General features: G+C 31.8%; 1 protein-coding gene across 2 annotated transcripts in view; it reads right to left on the bottom strand.

Annotated features, from left to right (window-relative positions):
• The window catches only part of LOC129914419 (relaxin receptor 1), a 61,880-nt gene that overhangs the window by 21,956 nt on the left and 21,793 nt on the right, over positions 1-18,131 (bottom strand). For both annotated transcript variants that reach the window (XM_055993670.1, XM_055993671.1), the window contains one exon: positions 8,315-8,386. In XM_055993670.1, coding sequence (XP_055849645.1) covers positions 8,315-8,386 — 72 coding nt within the window. The remainder of the gene's footprint in view (positions 1-8,314; positions 8,387-18,131) is intronic.

Genomic DNA, 18,131 nt, shown 5'->3' with positions numbered 1-18,131 from the left:
CGACCACAGCCAAACTGAATATTGTGAGTGGTGTGTGGCCCTATTTATAACAAAATATGATCCTCCCGCAGAAATATTTAATTCTATTTACTTCTTTGTTTTTGTTTCGTAGTAGGTACACTCCGCCCCTGGGTTTTAAGTTTTTTTTTTTTCTTGATAGACAAAATCAGATTGGTAGGGTTTCAGAGCCATCCGTTGCTAGTTTTTTGTGGCATGATTCTGGAGGTTGGACCCTCCAGAACTTTTTATTTATAAAGATTAATTACGAGTAAATAAAATTTTAAACTAAGTAATAAAGTAGGTACGATAATCGGAAGTAGGCTAAAATTGATTTGGGGTAATTCGACTCCCCAATACCCCTCCTCTATTAATCAAGTTTTATTTGAGGTTTATAGATTTATGTGAATTTTTTTATAAACGTCTTGTGCTCTGGTCTCATGGGGGCCCCTAGAATTCGGGGGCCCTGTTACATTGATACAGCTGATACAGCAGCAGCTACGCCTCTGTCGTGATTATTAATTGTGTACAAAAAGTACAACCAGATATTAACATAAACCTGTGACAATAACCCATTAGAGTATAAAGCCTAGTACGCAGCGGAAGCGAAACGAAATTTTCCATACAAATGTAGCATAATGAAAAGGAAAAATTGGAGAGTCAGAGATACCCAAAGGAGATGGGAAACTTTCGTACGTTTTACCCCCCAAAACAAATTTGTTTATTTCGTGTTGTAATCTCTTTTGTATTCGTGAATAAATGTGAAAAACACTCTAGTGTAGCCACGGTGTTTTTACGCACACCTAAGCAAAAATCTACGATTTTTCACGTATACTTATCCAAAAATGTCTAAAGCAGCTTGTAGGCAAACCCGTATGACGTCAGAAGTTTCTCATCTCTTTTGGGTATCTCTGTGGAGAGTTTTCACTCATTTATCACTACTTACTTTTTATTGTTCTTGATTCCAAGAGCGACGGTTTTTCACTTTTAGTTCATTTATTTCTTGCGTTTAAAAATTATTTTCTGTTCTTTTTCTTGATTTTAAATTAAATTGAATATTTTTTATTTTGATTTTGACAGAATACTCGATGATTTTATTTCGTTGGATTTTCATTGTCGACTTTTGAGGCTTAAAAATTTTTCGTTTCGCTTTAGCTGCGTACTAGGCTTAAGTCAAATTTTTTCCACCAGGAAGAGCGTTTGAAGTTTTCAAATCCTTTTTAACAAACAAAATTTAACATAAACAAAAATATAAATACGCTAAGCGATATAAATTATTTTTTTTCTATTTTTTCGATTTTTTTGTTCTGAAAATTTATTTAATGTAAACTAATTAACTCGTATAAAGCGAAAAAACGGACTTGAAGTGTCAAGTTTTACATAGTTAATGATTTAAAAATCACATATACATAAGTCAACTTGTATCAAATGTGTTATCTGCTATGGTTTTATGTTAAGGAACAAAAGCTTAAGTGCAGTTTTGTTTAAACTTTTTGTTCCCCTTGAATGAAAAAGCGAGAAAAAATAATTTGGATCAAAAGCGTAAGTTGACTTGTCAGCAAAATTTCTTAAGCAATGTTGAAATAATAACGTAAGTGGTTCTCTATTTTGGAGGCTTTTAATCTTTCTAACAACAAACATTTTACACTTACCTATACATAGTTTAAAATAAAAGGAGTAAAACTGCATCATTAACTCAATTTATGCTGTTATGGGTTATTGCCACAGAAATTTGGATTGGGATTTTGTACTTTGATTGATTTGTTATTTTTGTTATTTCTAAAACGTCGCAAATTACAAGTTAAGTATGCATAATGGTTAAAATTAGTGAATGTCGACGAACGTAACATAGAGGAAGGAATACCTAGAGAGCCGACTCGTACCCCCCTTGCCTAAAACACCCGCAAATTTAATTTCAGATAATTGGTATACATCTCTCTTTCTCTTGTTTTCCTACCTGTGAATACGTGTGAAAGCAATAATGTTCCTTTCACCAGTAGATGTCCTCACAAATTTTGAATTTAAACATGATTTTGGTTTGTACATGAACTTGAATAGCTCAAATAGCTCACTCCAGACACCCACCTTTCAATAAATATGTACAGAAATAAAAAAAAAAGGTTCGTGTTTTGAATTTATTATATTATTTTTTTATGAATAAATTCCTCTACTGAGCACTTAAATTGTTTTTAATTGTTTTGAGCTCAACTCCACAGTTGAATGTGTTGGTGCCATTTAAAATGCACGTTAAAACTACCATATATAAGCACTGTGGAGTTTTTCCTCTCATTGCAGCTTGTAGGGTGGAAGAGAAAAACCAACCGAAGTCGCGTCTCTAGGTATTCCTTCCTCTATGGAACGTAACTAGAATGTCAAAGTTTTCTAGTTCTAGTTTTTGAGCCGTTTTTGAAAAAAAAATCAAGCTTTTCCAATTTTCACTCGGACTTTTAAAGGTCAAAACCGTGAAATTTGATGTTTGAGAAATAATTCACCAAAAATCAGCAGGATTTTTTATTATTTCAAAATATTCTGAATGCCCTACCGAAAGTTTTAGGTCACCAGAAAATATTTTCAAAATTCGTTTTTTTCGTTAAACAGTGTATTGAAAAGTAAAAATCTGTAGATCTTCTAAAATACGCAGGAGCCAAAAACTAAGTTCAATAAAAAATTTGCAGATACGAGGTATTTTATTTTTGCTCTCTACATCATTCCAAATACCTTTCGTGCTGATTTTTGGTGAATTATTTCTCAAACATCAAATTTCACGGTTTTGACTTTTAAACGTCCATATCTCAAGTTGCAGATTTTTTACAATTTTTGTTTGTATGTGTGACTTTTATAAATTAACAATAGTTATTTTTTTTTTCATTCAATAGCCCTTATTGTTGAAAGTTAAATAGCAAAAGTTCTTATTTGCCAAAGTCTTTGAGAAAATCAATTATTTCAATGCAAAAATTCAGTTTTTATCAATAAAAAATCTAATGAAATTGAAGAAATTCTTAATTTTTATTTATTGGAGACAAAATTTTTGTTTATTTAATTTATACTTTACGACGAAAAAGTTTGAAAAAGAGTCATTTAAAATTTTTTAATAACGTTTTTTTTCCAAAATTTTGATTTGAGGACCATTCTTTCAAAAACTCTTGATTAAATGTAGTGGATTAACTGATAGAAATGAGATTATGGCTTTTTAAGAAAGTGTATTTAAATATTGTAAGTGCTGCCGTTGTGTTCAAAATATTTGTTTTTGCAATTGAAGTCAGTTTTTGAGAAAATTGCATTTATCGCTTAAATGATGGAAGATTGTTCCTTACTTCTATATATTTTCTTTTTCCTTAAATTATAATTTTAATTTTAAAAAACAATACGGCAACATCGGCAATTTTTAACCTATAGACTTTAAAGTATTTTGAATTACCGACGTTTGTAAAAAAAGATCATCAAAATCAGAGCTGTTCAGCCGGGTTCCCTTATAATTTGCTTTAGTTACTCCACTATCAGTGATTAACTTACAGGGTCACTGTGGCGTATGCGTAACTTTTTTTTATGGAAAAATCGTAATGCAAATTTTTCTTTTCTTGAGTAATTAATAAAATGATTTGACCTTTCAAATGGCTTTAACCATGCATGTTTTATGTGTATTTTAAAACAAATTAATTTAATCCAATAGAAGCAATTTGTGCCTAGCTCAAGATTTAAATTATTTTGCGACCTTATTCGACTCCATGCGTCTCTTAGCCCCACTTTCTTATACAAAAACAATATTTCGTTCAACTTTTAAAAACACTCTTAAAAATGGCAAGAGCTTAAACTTTTCATTTGAAATTGAAAAGTTCTCTTAACGCAATCAAACAAATTTTCCATCAACAGAAGAATAGCATAAATTAAATATTAAATATTTTCAAACAGTCCCCAGTGAAGTAGTATGATGTGTTTTATTTGAACTAGTTGCACTATTTTGTTCTAGTTTTATTGTTGTAAGGCTCAAATTTTTTTTATTTATTTTCCCATAAATCGAAAACATTTTTTTTTATTCGTATCTTCCTCAGGATATCTTCTCCAAAAGAATGATGTCATTCGCACTCAAATTTCTCCGAAATCTATATGAATGACAAATCACGTACCAGGGGATTTTATATTTATTGTACCTACTTGTTGCTTCTTTAAAGACCAAACAAAAAAAATAACCCCAACACAAAAATGTAAACACTATGTACTTATGTTTGTTGGCACAATAAAATAATGGAAAACTGAAAAACAATAAATTCTAACACAAATTCACCCGCATGTTTACAAAAAAGCTTACAATGCTCTCCACACAACCTCGCGCTAAATAGACAACAATGACTGGCTCGCGTTTGACTGGAACGTGACATTTGGCCAGTTTTAAGTTGTCACCTTATCCTAGCTGGATTTGACCCACTAAGCTCTGAAACAATAACATGCCGTGCTGGTATTATGTTGGTCCCTGGCTCAAATTGGGGTGAATAACAATTTACAATTTAATGAGGATGAATTTGCTTCTAAATAGATATTTTCAACTTATACTTTGGGCAATACTTTAAGGTCATGGTGTAAAAGGTTTTCGATAATGCATATATGCACCCAGGACTATGATAACGACAAAAAACAAAATTGAAAAAATAGAGATTCATTTGAAGTAAATTTCTTGCTTGGACTTGTGCGTCTAGACAAACTGGACAAAGAATCTCCAATGGGAATTAAGGTGTTTCCCTAAAAAAAGTGTATTCTTTGAAAAACAATTTCAAAACTCCTCTATATTGGTAAACAAAAAAATAAGTCATTTGTACGTCGAAAAGCTTTATTTTAAATTCGAAGCACGTCATAAATTTACATAAAATGGATTTTTGATTAAGTTGGGTATATATGGGAAAAATACTGTACTTTTTTGTTAGGTATGGAGTATGGACAAAACTAGCTTTCAACCTTTTTTTTATGATTTTGGTGACCCAATGTTTTGTCAAGGGATTAGGTATATTAGGAATGTTTTTACTTTATAGCAATCTAAAATATAGATTTTAGTTTGCTAGTACGTGAGTTATGAATGTGCTACAAGAATAATACGTGCTGGTTAGATAGTGACAAGATAAAGTACATAAATAATTGTGCTTTCTCAAATTCTATTTAATTCAATAAAAAATATGAAATGAATTTTTGGAAATCAACAATGTTATTATCTTTTGATTATATACATTGAAAAGTATTGTAAACATAAATAAAAAGAATTAAGTTTGGGGCCCTGTATCTTTTCTTGGCGACACATGGCGACATTGGCCATGGGGACATGGCGACAAAGCGACAAGGCGACATGGCGACAAGGTCGACATGACGACGTTGATGTCTTTGCTATAGTGTTGCATTTATGTTAAATTCTAACCAGAAAACTTATTTGACCTGTTTTATACACCTCATATTTGTGTAGAATATTTAAATATCAGAGAATAATAAAAACAAGTTCAATGAACCTAAAAGTAAGTTTTATTCACAAAAGTACAACCAGACCATGACATTATAAGAGAACTTTATCATTAATTTTTCCTTTTTTTTTTTTCAAAATCAGTGTTATGAACTCGGGATAAACATAAACGTCTGTGTAGGTACGTATTAAATTACAAACTCGCAGATTTTTTTCTTTCAGTTTGTCATCTGTATTTTCTCATGTATTTTGTTCATAAATGTCCAACTTGAGAAAAATATTATTTTAACACACTATGGTATATTAGGTTAGGCTTACCTACTTCAAAAATGTTGCTATAGTTTTTTTTTTAATGATTTTACTGTAAAGAAATTTTATATTATTATTTGAACTCTACATTCCTAACTACCTACGTTCAAAAAGTATATGATTACTGGCAGGGGCGTACACACCATTGGGGCGATTGGGGCGGTGACCCGGTACCCTCGACACGCCCCAGGACCTAATTAATTGGTAGCCAGCTACATATTATTTCATCTTATAAAAATATATTACCTCAGGGTAATATTATCTTAGAGCCCAAAAAAATATTACTTGAATAAGCTTAGTGACGAAAGAATGATACATCAGGGGCCCCAAAAAGTATAGTTAAAATTGAAAGTGCGGACAAAACAATATTTTTGAATTCTAACGGCCATATTATTGACTAATTTCAAACCAAGTTTTATCTCAAAACATGTTTAAGGAATTTAAGATGCTTGTCCCAAACTTGACACTCCTATCGATAGATTTGACATCTAGAAGGCAAAATCTTTAATAAAATTTCGGTTTAATTGCCAATTGGTCGAGATATTCCTGATTTCTTAATTTAATGCGGAATCTGGTTGTTCTTATGTGGTCTTTTTAGTCTGTGTAGGTTTAAAAATGATATGATATGATTTCAAAGGTTTTAATGTCTTTTTAGAACAGGTATTCAAATTGAAACCAATTGAAAACCCAAGTAGCTAGGATTTTACCAACGAAATGTAATTTTTAGTTCCTACAAAACGTCCGAGAAAAACACATACACATACTAAATAAGCTACAACAAAAATTCGGGAGATACATACATACGTGTTAAGTTATTTTATTTTTCTAATAACATTATTTCAAATTATTTAAAATACTTTCATCCAGTTTTTTGGTGAATTTGTTAAGAAACTATCTTTTTGACCTTTTTATAAATTCATATTCCTATTTGAAAATGTGTGCATATTCGGATGAAAATTAACGAGTTAATCTTCTATTCGCATTGTTGAAATAAACCAACATGTGACCACGAAAAATCACCCTACCTAAGAATCAGGCTTTATTTATGTAAAGCGGTCATTTAAAATTAGGACACAAAAATTGCCACATGGAACTTGCCACACGCAACTCGCCACATGCAACTTGCAACATGCAACTTGGTACATGCAACTTGCCACATGCAACTTGCCAAACTCAACTTGCCACGTACAACTTGTCACACTCAACTTGCCACATGGAACTTGCCACATGCCACTTGCCACATGCAACTTGCGACATGCAACTTGCGACATGCAACTTGCGACATGCAACTTGCGACATGCAACTTGCCAAATGCAATTTGCCACATGCAACTTGCCACATGCAACGTGCTCTTTTTGCTCCAACGCCGCAAAAGAAGTATAACTTCAAAAAGCACAAGATAATTCTTTGATGCCGGGTACAAAGGGGTTAAGTCAAAAAAATCGATTTTCGGATTTTTATTGGACTTCAGTCAGATTTTTTTCTCTTTCCTTTGGTCCTATTGCCATAGCTCTAGCGTATCTCCCACCGTTAGAAATGATTCGGTAAAAAGGGTTTAAGTCAAAAAAAATTTAAATTGTATGGTACTAAGGGCGTAAATTAACTCAACTCCTTTGTTTTTGCATTCATTTTTAATATGTAAATAAAAAAATTGATCCTAAAGCGTTAAGTCAAGAGGAAGAAAAAAAAACGAAAAGCGAGTTTTCTACTGTATTACCTATATTATTTCAAAATGAATTTTCACATTTGGTAATTAATCACATTAATATTTCCAACTTTCTTTTATAAATCAATGTTATCAATGTAAACAAAGATTTTTCTTGACTTAAAACCTTTGGACCAAGTTTATTTTTGAAGACTAAATGGCTTTAAAGTGTTAAGTCAACACAAATTTTTTTTTAAAACGGCCATTTTCTTGTCAACAGCAAATGGATATTAAAAACGATCTTATAAATGATGTTTCTGCATCATTACTTTTTAAAAATAACAATATTCAGATTTACAAACAAAAATTGAAACTTCAATTTCATTTTCCTCAAAACTACATTTTCTGACTTAACACCTTTGTACCCAGCGCCAAAGAATTAAGCATACCTAAATAAAAAATTGCAAGTGTATCTAATCAACTACACCGTATTGTAGTCACAATGACATTTCAATTAATACTGAATTGAACCGAAGAAGTTTGTGGTGGCAAAAATTTGTTGAATTTATGCACCCTCCACTTATATCCTGATAGTTTTTATACTCATTTAGGTAGGTACTCTATGTTCCACCACCCCAAAAACCAATGGCACACATATCCTCAGTGATGATGAAGTATCGTCTATATTGACTGGTGGCTGTAGAATTGGGTGTCAAAACAGAAGTTTTTTTTTATATTTTTGTTATCTAATAATAAAAATGAATTTGTTCCAAAAGTGGATGTGACTCTATAGGTGAAATGAAGATGGACGAAAAGACAAACCCCCATGAAAACTATTAAGTAAGTCAATAAAAAAAGGTTATAAAAGCTTTGCCCCAAAAAAATATGACGGATAACATGAAAACAAAATAGACAAATATACTTACATGTCTCGTATGCTTTGGAGTCCTGCAAATGCCCTCGCATGGATGTGAGTTATTTTGTTGTAATTCAAACCCCTGCAAGATTCATCGTTGAGCGTACAAATTTTTTTCATGTGAATGTTGCCAAAAGAGAATGGAAAATTGAAAAAATAAAAAGTTATTTGAATGAATCTGAATGAAATTTAGAGTAATATGTAAGCGAAGTTGTCATCATAATAATAATTTAAGGATTGATGTATAAAAATAAAAAGCTAGGCCTACGTTTATTGAAAAGTTTCTCTAAAATCTAAATTGCTTACTTTGTTAAAATATCAAATTTCTTTGCAAAACTCAACATTTTAAGTTGCGAATAAGAGGTTGTCTGTAAAGACGGTTTACGGACGATGATTTTACGTGATAACGTCGTAAGAAAACAGGTTGTGTGCTTTTAAAATGAGCCATTTGAAGCGTTTATTTATTTCAAACAATCATAATTTACAAGAAAAAGCTAAAAAAAATACCTTTTTTCTTTTCTCATTATATTAATTTTTTTATTTTGAAAGCTCACAAAAAAAATTTATACAATTAAAAAGCCAAATATTTCTTCTAAATAATAAAACCATTTTTAAATTTTTACAATGAGCAAAAAGTATTAAAATAATTTATTGAAAACAATCATTTCTTATGAAAAAAGTGAAAAAATCACTTCACGCAAAAACTCATTTTTTTGATACAACAACCTATAATAAATTTTATACCACCTGAAAGCTTATTGCTTCAGCTCAAAATATTTATATGAAGGTCATCATGTCTATTAGACATCTACAAAGAGAGCTAGAATTTTTTGAACTTGATCAAATTTCATTAAAAAAAGCAAAATAAACATGTACATTTATCTTCTCACGCTATTAAATCAATTTTTTTTAACAATCTATAAAAATTTTTACACCATCTAAAAGCTTATTGTCTTAGCTAAAAATATATATATAGATCAAGTCTATGAGACATCTACAAAAAGAGCTAGAATTTTTTAAACTCGATAAAATTTCATCAAAAAAAGCAAAAAAAAACATTTATTTTTATGTTCCCATGCTATTAAATGAATTTTTTACCTAACAACCTATAAAAAATTTATACCATGTGAAAGCTTATTGTTTCACCTTTCAAATGACGTATCAATCTCATTTTAAAGATGCCTACAAGAGAAGTTAGAATTTTTTAAAGTCAACCATGTCGAATTTCCAGACTGAGATTACGGTAGGGGAGAGTGGGGCAGTTTTGAACACGGGGCACATTTGAACACTGCATATAAAATTTTAGTATATAAATCTTTTTTAGAAGTATTTCGATATTTGAACCCGTCAACACGATATCCATAAATGTCAACGAATTTCCATCGTTATCTCGGCTGACTTTCAGATTTATAGGTGGAAGGTGATGTTTATAGTGGTTTTGCATTATTTCAGTTTTTTAGTTGTAAGAGTTTAAAAAAAAATTGGTACGTGATTTCAAAACGCAATACGGTTTTTGTTAATGGTTAATGAATTTTAAACTAATTGACGGTGAATTTTTGAATGAATATATTAATGTTAAATATTTATTCAACATTTTATATCGTTGACACAGTGGGGGCAGTTTTGAACAAGTATGGTGGGGCACTTTTGAACATGTTCAAAACCGCCCGAACAGTTTGTATCAGACATTTTAAGGACACTTGAATGTGTTTTATTTAATAAATCGTAATGTTCTTATAAAAAAAAATAATGAAACAAGCATTTGTGGGCAAAATTAAAGAAAAAATGGGAATATGTACAACATAATTGAAGATTTAAAAAAATGCCTGAATTCTTCAAGTTCTCGATGAGAACTCGATTATATACAGCTTAAGCGTTATAGAAATTAAAGTCAAGCTACCTACACCAATTAATGCTCCTGGTACATGAAGAACATCCGCTTTGTTAACATTTGGATTTAATGTCTAGAAATATATCTATATACATTAGTGTGGTCCACGTTATAAGGCAAAAAAATAAACTATATAATTCATTAGTTCCCCACCCATTACTTTGCTACAGACATCAATACCAACACATGCTGAAAGTTTTAGCCCTCAAAAGTAAAAGGAAGAGGGCGCTCATCAGCTTTGGAATATTAGACTTTGTTACCCTTACCTTACTCTTAATATCTGATTATATTGTATTAGGACTTGGCTTGAGGTTGGAATTAGGCTTACCCGAGTCGAACTTTATGTAGGAAATAAGTACTCAAGACACCTAATAGAATCTATATAAGAACTCTTTATTTTAAAATAAACCTAACTATGAACTTAAGTATAATTAAGTGATTGAAAATAAAAAAATATAATAATTAAGTGAAATAAACAGCGTTCGCAACGTATGCGCAAAATAAATAACATACGCGGAAAAGGGTGAATTAAATTGTGAAATAAAATAAATATGAAGAAAAAAAAAGTGAAAGTGAATTAAAATAAAAAAATAATATTTCAGTAAAAAAAAAATATTAAAAATAGTTCAGAGCAGAGTTGGAACTGTTATACAAAAATTGTGAACTTTCAGTGCTTCAAATTTGTGTTTCTTTTTCTGAACGTGTTCTTGTTCAGAGCGCGTTGTGTATGAGCTTAGAATAAAATAACTGAGCCGCTATCTTGGAAAAGAGGTTGTTATCGGTTTTTTTTTTAATATCTCCATTATTACTCATTTTAACCAAATATGACCAAGGACAGAATTGTGTACAATAAAAAAACAATAATATGTAAACGATTAACGAATTCCGTGAGGTGATTATTTTCAATGGTGTTTGTTTAGGTTTGTGAGCCAATTTCTAATAAATCTCTCGCGAAATTTAGATTTGAAAAATTGATTATGATAAAAAAAAAATAATTATTTCTGCCCAATGAAACGCTATGAAAAATAATTGATTTATTTTTACAAATGAAAATCCCCATGAAAAACCTAGTAAGAATATCTAGACTCTAGCGAGGACAAAAGAGACTATAGAATTTGTGTAAATATATAGATAGTAGATTGTAGAATATATAGAACTTATTGAGTTTTTGTAGTTTATTTAGGTTTTAAAAAGGGTTTAATTATATTTTTTTAGCTCCTAAATAACTACCCAAAATGGGATTTTTTCCGATAACTGACTATTTGAGGTCTTAAGTAGAGGCTATTTCCTTTACAAATAAAGGTGATATTTATGACCTATTAAATCTTGACAGAGAATATTTGGGTTTTAAATAGGTGTCAAGTAGTGCCAAATGTTCGACTCGGGTAAACATGATAAGCACGCATGTTCCCGACATCCATGTAAATGATTATCATGTTTCTTTGGTTTTGAGTCACTACATAGCTCGTATTTCATTGATTAATTCTGTTTTGTTAACTTTAAGCAAAAAATACTTACAGACGAATTTAAATGAACAAAAATTATTATCTGTGAAAATATCACTTAACTATTGGTTTTTTATGAAAAACTTTACCACATCATAACTTAATTCACTTGATAAATCAAAACAAGAGTTAATTACTAGGCTTGAGGACCCAGCTATAACAGCATCTGAGCAAAAACTTTGAGCCTGTTGAGCGCCCACTTACACTTCACCTAAAAAGCTGAAATTTCACGAGTGTAATACAAAACACATATGCAACCAATTTTTGAGTGGGGAACAACGGAAATGTAAAAACCAACAAATTGGACCACCCTAATATACATATATTGAAAATAAATCTATTTTACTCTGAGAAGCATAAATGGTATGAATACCATTTTTCTAAGATATATTTTAAATGAATTTTTCTTGGTTTTTGTTTTTCTTTTGAACTTATAAATGTGATAAACTGATAACTATAGTTTAAATTTTAATGTTATTTTTTCTGAGTTTTTATTATTTTTTGGTTAATTGAATATGATATAATAATCAATTTGGAGTTTTTGTATGTTCTTATTTAAAAACTAATGAAAAGTTAAGTATTATTTATTCATTACAACGAAATTAATACTGATGTTCAAAACTGCCCCTTTCATGTTCAAAACTGCCCCATACATGGTGCACTTTTGAACATAAGATCTAATATTGGTTAAAAATTAAAATTAAATATAAATAATATGCTAAAATAACCAGATATAATTTAAAATCGAAGTTCAATATCACTGCTTCATATAAGTAAACTTAACAGATCAATAAATCGAATAAATATCTTTCTAGCAGTTGCGAAAGCAAAAAGTGTTCAAAACTGCCCCACTCTCCTCTACTTCCCACACTGGTGGCTGTTCATGGCGCAACAGATCTTCACTGGTGGTATGATGTTTTTCGCAAGTTTCTTGATTTAACATTGTGTGGCTTGTAGTTAGTCTAGCGTTATGTGTGATATACCAAATGAAAGGTAATTGTATCAGGATGCTCATAAAAGTTTAATCAAATTTCTATCTGCTCTCAGTAAAAAGTTATAACCTGTTGAATTTATCTTATTTTACCGTTATCTCAAAATTGTGTTTACGAAAATGATTGAAATTTCGCACACATATAGTCGTGGTCATGGTCTATCATTACTCCATATATAATATTAATCTACCTATTAAAGAAAAACAGATAAAAATAAAAAACGATGAAAATCGGATAAAAACGGCAAAAAAACATGTTTTTTAAAAACTTATTTTTCTACGTATTCAGTCAAAACTCTTTTAACGATTCCAATTTTTTGCACATGTATGCGCATTTATCAGCCCTACATGTCCTATATAACTTTGAACGCTCCAAAAAAAGATAAAAATCAAAAACTACTCAAAAATACCCCTAAAAAAGTAGGTATTTTTCAAAAATTCATATTTCGAAACGCAGAGTGTTAATTTTTTTTCCTTCATCTTTCACCTGGCACCTTTAGAATTGTCAAAAAAATTTCCCCTACCCATAATCAACATTTTTTCATACCCACAACACCTGATCAACGTTCAAACAAAACGTTATAGCGGAGTTCCAGAATTTTTTAGAATTTTTTCTTAAATGCAGTTATCCTTAAATCAGTCTTTTCTATCTATAGCAAAAAGAATCAACTCTCTACGAACACGCGTTTAGATTTTAGCCCAAATGTCATCTTTCCGTTTTACCCCTGTTTACCCTATTAAATGACGGAATTTTCAAAAATCCTTCATTTGGATTAAACTTTAGGTTATTATCTTTCAAATAAACTATAGGAGATTTTTTTATCTCTAATAGTTTATTTTTAATTTTGAATTGAAATTTTTTGCCGCACTGCGAAAGTGCGAGAGTGGAACGGGAGAAAATGGCGTCACTTTTTTGTGGTTGCTGCCATGGTTCATCGATTTATAAGACGTTATCACGTCAAAAATTTTCGAAGTCTTACTTGACCAATCTTCATATTCATGCACTCGATTCTGATACCAAATTTATAATAATGTTATATTCAGAGTAGATTAAGGACAAGCACTTATATTTTATCAATCAGGATTTCAGTTGCTGATGTAAGAATATGAAATGACCAGTTAATAATTTTGTTCAGTTAAACAAAAACAACGGATTTAAACGGATACGTGATTTTATCGGGAAATCCCGTGATTTTACCACGGCAACTCGTGATTTTTCCTTGATTTCACCGGAGATCGGCGATTTTACCATGAGATTACTTGTTATTTTATTAGCAAAGCATGTAATTTGATTGGTGCGATCTATGAGCGTACTGCGGAAACCAGTGATATTACCAGGACTAATCGTGATTTCACCGTGAAGTCTGTGATTTCACCGAAGAAATCCGTTATTTTACAGTGAAAAAGCCTTAATTATAACGGACATTTTGTGATTTTAACAAAGAAGCCCTTCATTTTACCAGAGTGATACCTGCAAACAAAATTAAATAATTGGGGTAAATCTTGATTTTACGATCAAATACATCATTTAACCAAAGCGATCCATTGGATAACCTGAGATTATCCCGGTTTAAAGATGCATGCTTTTTAGATTTCCATAATGAGAGAGATAGCCCACGGTTTAGAAAGAGTGAAAAATGGAAAAACTATACGACCTACGTTTATGCAGAGCTGTAATTCGAAGAAACCACGCAAAAATACTTCATCAGTGACCACACATCAACTATATTAGCGGAAAGTGATAATGTTGTCTAGCTTTGTACTTAAAAAGTTACAGAATCTTGCAATACTTCGCCTGATAATTATCTGGAATAACTGCCTCAACAACAGCTACTTTACATTATCATGGAAAATCACAATAGTAGGACAATCGCACCGACCGGTCGGGGTCGCGACCCCATTCTGCATAAGAACAAAATCCTGAAGGCACTCATCCTTTTAAAGAAAAAAAAAAAACATTTCTTGGCCATCGCACAGTAACCGCACCACCACTACGCGCCAGTTGACGCCACCGCCGCAACACAGCCGCACGCTTGCATTTTATATGGATAAATTCGCCGCACCCAGCTTTCCAAAAATTAAATTAAAACAAAAATTTAAAAAACTTTTAAACAAAAATGTTTTTTAAGGTTTGATCTATGCTGTTAAAAAATCATTAAAAATAGTGTAGGAGCTTGTAGCAGTAAATTTATACAATGACATATAGCCAAACATATAGTCTATGCGTTTCTGTACAAATTACAGGATATTTTGAGCCGCTAATTGTTCACGTCTGTTCAAAGTTCCTGAACTTTTACAAAAAAAGGAAATTAAATGGTTATTAAAATTAAATTAAATAAAAAAAAAAAAAATTAAAAACCTCCGACTGATTTCCAAAATATTACAACATTATACCTTCTTGATAACCCAAAAAATATTTGTTGTTTAACTGTTACCCGTACTTGTTAAGAAAAATAATCGTTCGGACTTACCAAAGCAGGCTGACTAAAATGTTTTTTTTTTTCTTGTTTCCAATGCATAGTTGCAGCAGACTTTGCCGGAAAACTATTCTGCCTAGTGGGAAAAAAGTGTGTAAGGCGAGTGCCTTACTGCAACTAAAGCTAAAGTGTGACTATAATTTTGAAATTTTTATTTTTGCTCGGTTTTTTAAGATGAACATTCACATTAAAATAAAATGAAGTTCACATTTATTGTAATTAAAATGCTTTTGGCTTCGAACAAAAATAACAATAAGTAAGAATTTATTATAAGAACTTATTCTCACAAAGTTTAGAATCGGAATGAAAATTTATAAAATTTAATTTGATTACTTTTAAGAAATCGATTGCTTGAGTTTCTACACCCTCTCTCAATCGAGCCTTTATTCTGTCAAATTAAGTTTTGTTCTCAAATTTAAGAAATGTACAGGATCCATCGCTTTAGTAAAGATGTCAGCTTGTTGTTCTTTTGTCCCGATTGATTCAACTTTTATTAATTTTTTTTCAATACTGTCTCTTACAAAATGATGTTTTATATCGATGTGTTTTGCTCGTTTGCTTTCTAAATTGTGGGCCATGCCAATGCATCCTCTATTGTCTTCAAAAATAAAAGTTGGTTCGTCTCTGATCTCTTTTAAATCTTGCAATAAACCTCTTAGCCATATACCTTCTGTTGTAGCTGAACTTAAGGCTATATATTCAGCTTCGCTTGAAGAGGTAGCTACAGTTGTTTGTTTCTTGCTACACCAGGACACTGTACTTCCATAGACCTTAAACACATACCCACTTACAGACTTCCTGTCTACTATATCAGATGCCCAGTCGGCATCAGCAAATCCAATAATTGGTTGATCATTGTCACATCTAATTTTTAGTTTTAAGTTCTTTGTACCTTTTAAGTATCGTACTATTCTTTTCAGATGTTGCCAATGTATGTCAGATGGATTTTGTTGGTATCTTCCCATAAAACTGACTGCATAACATATGTCTGGTCTTGTACAAAGCATTATATACATAATGCTTCCGAGAAGTTCACGGTATGGTTTTTGACAATTTTCACTTGTTGTATTTGCTTGAAGTTGCAAGCCTTTCTCCATTGGACTTTTGACAGGGTTGCATTCTATCATACCAAACTTCTGAAGAATTTTGTCGATACTAGTTTCTTGAGATATTTTTAAACCATCATCATCAATATCTATTTTCATACCCAGAAAAAATCTTAACGGACCAGAGTCCGACATTTCAAATCGAGAAGAGAGTTCACTTTTAAGTTTCTCTATCGATGTGATTTTCTCACCAACAATTAGGAGGTCGTCAACGTATATCAGTAGGAACAAAATATCTTTGTCAAATCTTGTATATAAGCAACTATCATGACTTGAACGCTTAAATCCAATAGAGACCAAATGTTCATTAAGTTTCTGATTCCAGCATCGGGGAGACTGTTTTAAGCCATAAATTGACTTAAGAAGCTTACATGCTTTTCCCTCTCTGGCTGGAACACCGTCTGGAACAGCCATATAAATATCTTCATTCAGATCTCCATGGAGAAATGCTGTCTTAACATCAAGTTGATGAAAATGGAACTTTTTATGTACGCCGATTGCCAACAAAACACGAATTGTGGTTAACTTTGCAACTGGAGCATATGTCTCGGTGTAATCTATTCCATATTTCTGTAAAAATCCCTTCACAACCAAACGAGCTTTGTATTTGATTTGGTTGCCATGTTCATTTTCCTTAATAGTGAAGATCCACTTCGACTGCAAAAGTTTTGTGTTCAAAGGAGTATCGACAATCTCCCAAACGCAATTTTTCTTCATGGATGCAAGTTCGGCCTCAACAGCTTTCTTCCATAGATCTGAATCCGTCCGGTTCAGAATATCATTGTAACAATCAGGTGGATCTGTAGGGAAAATACCAGCAGCAGAATTTGCCCTTGAATTCATAATAAAATCTAGGAACTTACTTGGTAGCCTGCGCTCCCTTTCACTGCGCCTCACAATCTCCGTTTGGTGATTGTTATCTGTTTGTGAAGGGAGCGCAATAGCAGCTTCATCCAATTCCTGATCATCTTCTTCTAGTAGTTGGTTTGTTTCATTTACATGTTCCTCATTTTGCGAAACTTGTTTATCTGACGTGTTAGCCACAGCATTGTTTTGAAATTCTTCTTCCCTACATTGAGTTGGGATCCAAGCATACGCCTTACAACCAAATACTCTTAGCTTTTTGAGATTTGGTTTTGACCCAAACCATAATTCGGCTGGAGTCATCGAACCTTCTAAACAACGGGTTGGACTCCGGTTGATCGTATAGACGGCAGTAAGTGCAGCTTCATTCCACATTTCATTTGGGACACTTGATTCGATTAATAAAACTCTTATTGTTTCAGTAAGAGTTCGATTAAACCTCTCAGCAACGCCATTTTGTTGAGGAGAATATGCAACTGTTGATTCAACTTGAATTCCTTTTTGTTTATACCAAGAATTTTGTTCTTTGGATAAATATTCTCGCCCTTGATCAATAGTCAGTTTTGATATTGCACAATTAAACATAGCGGTCGACAAAGCTTCATAATCTTTGAACGCTTGAAACACATCTGACTTGTTCTTCATCAAGAAAATCATGGCAAAATGACTAAAATCGTCAATAAAAGAAACAAAATATTTCGAACCGTCATATGCAATTGGACTTAATGGACCGCAAACATCTGAATGTATTCGTTCGAGAGCTCGCCTAGCTCTATTACGGGTTCCATTAAAGGGTTCTCGTACCTGTTTTCCTTCAATGCATACGTCACAAAAATCAATTTTGGACCTTTGAATATTGCTTGAAATTAGATTCGTCTTGGCAAGGACATCCATTCTTTGCTTACTGATGTGTCCAAGACGACGATGCCATAACAAAGATTCATCTTTTGAACATATATTAACCTTTGCTTCATTGATTTCTACTTCAAGTTC

Source organism: Episyrphus balteatus, chromosome 3, assembly GCF_945859705.1.
Source record: "Episyrphus balteatus chromosome 3, idEpiBalt1.1, whole genome shotgun sequence".
NCBI classification, from domain to species: Eukaryota; Metazoa; Arthropoda; class Insecta; order Diptera; family Syrphidae; genus Episyrphus; species Episyrphus balteatus.
Note: the sequence above shows the minus strand (reverse complement) of the source record. Positions and strands in the feature narration are given on the sequence as shown.